Raw genomic sequence first — 6,049 nt, forward strand, 5'->3', positions numbered from 1 at the left:
CCCAAACTCCTACCTAAAATTGACAACAAGAACTTTACAAAAATGGCCAAAGCCTCCGGATGGATTGAATGAAGGCGTGAACCCCAGGAACAACCTGATCATCTCTTACACCTGAGCTCTGATACCGATCGCGTACAGAAGCCTTAAACCCAACACCCATCTGTAACCCAACCCCTGGCCCTGGCCCTAAGCCCAATCTTCACTGCTCTGCCTGTGATCCACATCAGGACTGAGAGGAAGTGCTTGAGATAGGCAGGTGCTTCTCCTGAGGCGTGCATGTATCCACTCCTCAGGAGCATGAGTAACTAATGGCCCAACCTCACTGCTCTTTAGAAATGGATGAATGCAGGGCGATTGATCAAGCCTGCTGGAATGGGGCTCTACTGAAACAAAACACAGCTCATAGCGAAGGAGTAAAGAGTCCCTTTTTAATGCACATTCCCACATGCAGAGGTGTCGGGGGTGGTTCGGGGGGGGTGTGGACTGCAGGAGCACAGCGGGACCCTCATGGTTTGGGTCACCTGTTCTCACCCTGCCATGGGGCCGGGCTTGTGTGCGCAGAACTGGGGTGGGCAGGTATAACGCACTTTATAGTCTTCACAGGGCTGCTGTCGCTGCTCGCTGTTCACACAGGCAAACCCGTGGGTCGCGTCATACCTGCAACACAACCAGAAGAGCCGTCATGGGAAAGCGACCGCCTTCTTCACTTTCAGAGTGACTGTTCATTTTAAACATCCCAGGGCACGTATAAACCCAGCGCTGGGCATTCACTTGAACTGCGATCTCCTAGGTCATATTTCAGGCCTGATATCACATTTGACAAAGAATTAATACCTGCAAGGAATCATAGAAAAAAAAAAAGGTAGAAATAATTAAGCTCTTATTCCTAGGCATTAATGTTAATAAAAAACAAAACATACTGGGAGTGTCGATCAAGATTGTGTACCAGCGTTGCCGTGTTGTGCCCAGTGTGCATGTATACTGTGTATTCTGTAATAAATCACTTTGATCTAGATCGGTCTTCGTACCATTTCCTGTACAGATGTAATTCTTACTCAACACACTGTTGGTGATTTCCTAACACTGCTGGCGCTGATCAGTCACACATTAACCAGAAAAACATGCCTAATAGTTAGATGATGCTTAAAGTAAAGTGTTATCCTTTTATAATTCGCTCCATCTTTCTTTTGAGGGGTCTGTTCTTGTATAATGACAAGAGCATGACAAACCGCAGTTGTTCAGTCAACTCGGCTTGCCACTAAAACCCTACTGGTGGGGGAAGAGACTATTATTTCAGTCTCCGAAATAGAATTAAATATTGTACAGAGTTTCACAGCCAATCAGAAAATCCAATTGATTTGATTTCTTTTTGATCCTTTGAGGAGGATTGGCTGACGTTCCCATTGTGGAAGCAGGTGAAATCGCAGGTCCGTCACCTTTAATGCACTACTTACACCTGGAAGACGTTCTTGGTCTGCAGGGCTGGGGTCCCCGAGACGGTCACGGCCTCGATGCCCAGAGGCTCTGAGCAGATCTCGTCGGGAAAGTCGCTCTGGAGTTGGGACAGTCTTTCGAAGTCTCCATTCCCGTCCGGGTTGTCAAAGTCAAACCAGCGGGTCTTACAGCCTGTGACTGAACCGCACAATCAGGGACCAGATCAACAATAAACGACATTTTCCCTTGGAGCAATGTACACAAAGCTCGCTTGATAAAACATTCGGGGCATAATACCTCCCATTTGTTCTGCCTGGGACTCAAAGCACTGTAATGCCTGGGATTCAAGTGTATAGCGCCCTGCGCGGTTTCAACAACTTCTCGGCCGTGATCAAAGACTCCACACCCAGCATGCCACAATTCACGCGGACAGGCTGACAATCGGACAATCCTCTCCTCCCCCAGAAAACGAGACACCTTCCTTAATTTTCTCCCCACAGTGCAGACTCCTGCAGCTGGAACTTGAAGTGTCAATCACATCAGCCAGCATGCCCCACCAGAAACATTAAGTGTCCAATCGAGAGGAGGCCATTCACCCCATCGTGCTCGTCTGGCGATACTTCATCTAGTTCTATTACTCCCATTTTCAGAGCTTCGATAGGGAGAACTCCCACTCACTTAATTATGTTTTTCTGTTACAACTTACATGCTAAGAATGAGTCAGTGTAGCATTTGTGCTCAGACCCCATTGTCTCAGAGACTGTCTGAAAAGCCCAATCCTCAGACACAGGGGGTAACAGTCTACCAGGTCAGGGTAATTGTCGGCTCCATAACAGGCTCATGTACCCTGTAAGTCTTGTTGTGTAAGATTTACTAACCTCCTATTAGGGTATCTAGGGTAACGTGTTTTTGCTTCCAACCAACTTCTGTGATATAGATCAAATTTTTAATTATAAGCCCAAAAAAATGCTACGGGCATCAAACCACATGATAAAAGGAAGGCATTTTGTGAAGGCCAGCACTACCTTGACAGAAGTCTGAAGGACAGGCGAACATCACCTGGTAGTCCTCACACATTTTGCTGCGCTTTCGTTGGTCAGCGTTGATGCAAGCGAATCCAAAAGTGACATCATTCCTTAAAAAGAAAAGATGCAGTGGCAGCAGAGAAGAGCTTAAGGAACTCCAGATGTATGTTTAGAGAAGGGAACACAACTGCAATGTAGGGTGCTGTGAGTGAAGCAGAAAATAGCTTGATTTTGTCAAATACAATTGGGAAACAAAATGAGTCCCATCCTGCAGTATTTACACATTGTTTCATGCCACTGAGTAAGACCCTGACAAGGTCTTAACTCCGTTCAGTCAGGTACAATCTTTGCAGTTCTCTCTAGTCAGCAGCAAAACATGGCAACAATACGACTAAGAAATATGTTGCTTAATGTAGTGAAACATGGGATGATTGCTGGCAAAATACACAAAAGACACTACAAAACAGATGTCCCTTTGAGAATAGCACAACCCTAAAACACACATTCCCCTCACCCCCCTCACCCAATCATGCCAGTTCTCATTAAGAAGCCTAACCGCATGGCTTACGTGAGGAACTTGTCTCCCGTGTGTTCGGCAGATATTCCCGCCACAGTTTTAACAAAGATGGAGATGGGGTTGTGGCAGATGCGATCGGGGTATGTCTGAAGGAGCTGGGAAAGGGACTCGACATCCCCTATACCAGATGGGTTGTCGCTGTTGAACCAGCCGGTCCGGCACTCCTGGGAAACTGCAAGACCAAAGAAACAGTGCAGCCTTATTGTCAGTTACCAAATGGTTTCTTTGTGTCACACCTCACCCCTGTCAAAACAGCATTCCTGTTCACCGTGAACACCGCCTCCTGAGCCGAAATGTTGATGCTCATACTGGGGAAAAGATCATTACAAAGAGGGATTTGTATGTCTGGTCTCTGCACAGTATGTTTTAAACTTGTAGTCATCAAGCAGCGTGAAGTACCTGAGCAAAACTCCGCCGGGCAGGTGAAGCGCACCCTGTAGTCCTTGCACTTGCCACTGCTTTGATCTGCGTTCACACACGCAAACCCATAGGTGGCATCATACCTATAAAACACAAAACACACCACGATCATTCACTGGACCGAGAATCATCCGGCTGTCATCCCTCAACACGTCCATCGATGTCTTGTTTGTTCCGTTAGATGCATGTCCCCTTACACACACATGCAAAATAATGTGGGGTACAATCTTTGCAGATTCCTGCCAAAACCCACAGAGAAACCCTTAGATTTTGTAAGGAATTGGGCTGGAAACAGAATTAACAGTGCAATGAAAGACTATCAATCTAAATAAAATTAATCGATCAAGAAGTACAGGGAAGCAGAAACTAAACGGCAGTCCTGCATAAATCAGTCCTGTATCTATAGATCCACACAATTACTCTGTTGTCTCATTAGACTGCCACGTCTGGGACAGACTCAGAAACCAGCAGTAAGCATGGCTGGCTATAAAGGGGGTGGCACAGTGTTTTATGTAAGCGGTCCGGCGGCCACACTGTAAGACCCCCTGATCTTGCCAAAAGCCGCTGAAGGGGAGACTCACACTTGGAAGATGTCCCCAGTGAGGGAGGCGGGGGTGCCAGAGAGTGTCTGCGCCTCCATGGCCAGGGGGCTGGCACAGACCTCCCTGGGGGACAGAGCGAGGAGCTCACTCAGGAGCTCGTAGTCTCCATTGCCCGAAGGGTCATCGATGTCAAACCAGTCTGTCCGACAGTCTATACAACACACAACACAGCTGTTAGAGCAATGAGAGCCACTTTACTTTCCTCCTCCAGCAGCGAGGTGCTCGAGTCTAAGGGAATAGAACGGATTTCAGAGGGATCATAACTACTCCTATTTGGCCATTTTCTTATTATGTATTTTGTATTTTTATTAAATTTTTCAACCTCACAAAAACTAGGAAAAGCAACAACAGAAAACCAAACGCAAACAAAAACTAAGAAAATAGAATCAACCAGAATAAATGAATATATGAAAGTAGAGTAGTTGTATCATTTTTAGGGGATAGCTGTATATACTGACCTTTATTACTGATGAGGTTTATATGCTGATAGACAATGAACTCTGACAAAACAGATCTTAATCATGGGGCCAAAACTAAAATCAGGCTACTGTCTACACAAGAGCAACAGCACTCATCTAAGCAGGATTTATACTCTGATATTCCCTTCAACACACAGAGCCTGTATAGATTGCCCTCCTCCCACCTCAGAAATAAGCTCAATTGGTGCCAATAAAGTTTCTTCTTTAATCACAGGCACATATAAAGAGCTGCTCCTTGCATGTACAGATCAGTGGGAATATACCTGAGCAGAAGCCTCCTGTGCAAGTGAACATGACTTTATAGTCTTCACACAGCCTCTTCGTCTGCTCTGAATTCAGACACACCAAGCCCACGATGTGGTTATAACTAGAAGATGAAATGGAAAAGAATCGGTCAAATAATAAGGAATTCAAGCATCTTAAGAAAAGTTATTATTTAACTCAATCCAACGTCAACGTTTATGAAAGTCACACTTGTGAAGAGGTGTGTATGAGATTCAGTCTGAGGACTGTCTGGAGATCTTACTGGCGAGAACCTCGAGTCGTTGACATGTGCTGCCCCCTCACAACAGTATCTCATGTTTGTATAACATCCTGCTCTTGATATTGTCTTTTATTTTTAGCATGTATGACCGTGTACTGCACACACCTGAAGAAGGTGTTCTTGGTGTGATTGGATTTGATGCCTGAGATGGTCTGAGCCTCCATGTCCACTGGGTGCTGGCAGATGCCACCTCTGTGGTTGTTCATCAGGTCACTCAGGAGCTCCTGGTCTCCTGCACTGGTCACGTCCCCATCGTCAAACCAAGCTGTCCGGCAACCTGAACGAATCCTGTGAGTTAGTGCAGACCCTGTTCATTTAAAATCATTTAAGATAATTTACTATAGCTCTGTTGATGGATCTGTCAATCCTGGTCCCTTCCTGGTTTTCATTACAACTAAACTTAACTGATTGGAATTATGCAAACCATGAATTGAACAAGTTCCTTCACATGTTCTTTTGAATACCCCCCTGGATTTAAAGACACTTCACTCATTCAGGCGTGTTATTGCAACAGCTTTAATCTTACAGAACTGGGTTTAGTAATCTCTATGAAACCTGTTTGAACAAATCCTCAAGGGTTACCAGATGATGTCAAACACTACAATAGTGAGATGGGCAATTCCTTATGGGTCCCCAATGGTCACATTTCAGAATCAGGAGTTTCTGAAGACTGCGAAAGCATGTCAGTGATCAATTAAACAATGAATCACTCGTTCAAGGGAGCTGTGATCCTTGAAGACTAGTTAGGTTTTTGTTCACAAATGACTGAATTTAAGTATCAGGTGGTCAAATGTAAGATGTTCAAAGCCCTCAGAAATGACTTCATAGGTGACTAAAAATCCTGCTGCAGCAGAGATGAAGGATCTGGGGTCCCTGTGACACAGAAAACATCTCCCCTCAATCAGTGCTGTGGGATCCACATCTGCTTCATTCTCCATCGTGTGTTCATATGCGCTACAAAACAGCAC

The 6,049-nt window shown here is 45.3% G+C and overlaps 1 protein-coding gene across 1 annotated transcript; it reads right to left on the reverse strand.

Moving 5' to 3' along the window:
• Positions 1-407: 407 nt before the first annotated feature.
• LOC136713952 (mucin-5AC) lies at positions 408-5,363 on the reverse strand. Its single transcript, XM_066691206.1, has 8 exons — positions 5,187-5,363; positions 4,801-4,904; positions 4,038-4,209; positions 3,436-3,539; positions 3,028-3,208; positions 2,460-2,569; positions 1,455-1,632; positions 408-657 (listed from the first exon to the last, which is right to left on the reverse strand). The coding sequence occupies exons 1-8, from the start codon at positions 5,285-5,287 to the stop codon at positions 528-530; spliced, it is 1,080 nt and encodes a 359-aa protein (XP_066547303.1). The 5' UTR covers positions 5,288-5,363; the 3' UTR covers positions 408-527.
• Between the last annotated feature and the right edge of the window lie 686 nt (positions 5,364-6,049).

The sequence above is a fragment of the Amia ocellicauda genome, chromosome 18, assembly GCF_036373705.1.
Source record: "Amia ocellicauda isolate fAmiCal2 chromosome 18, fAmiCal2.hap1, whole genome shotgun sequence".
Lineage (NCBI taxonomy): Eukaryota > Metazoa > Chordata > Actinopteri > Amiiformes > Amiidae > Amia > Amia ocellicauda.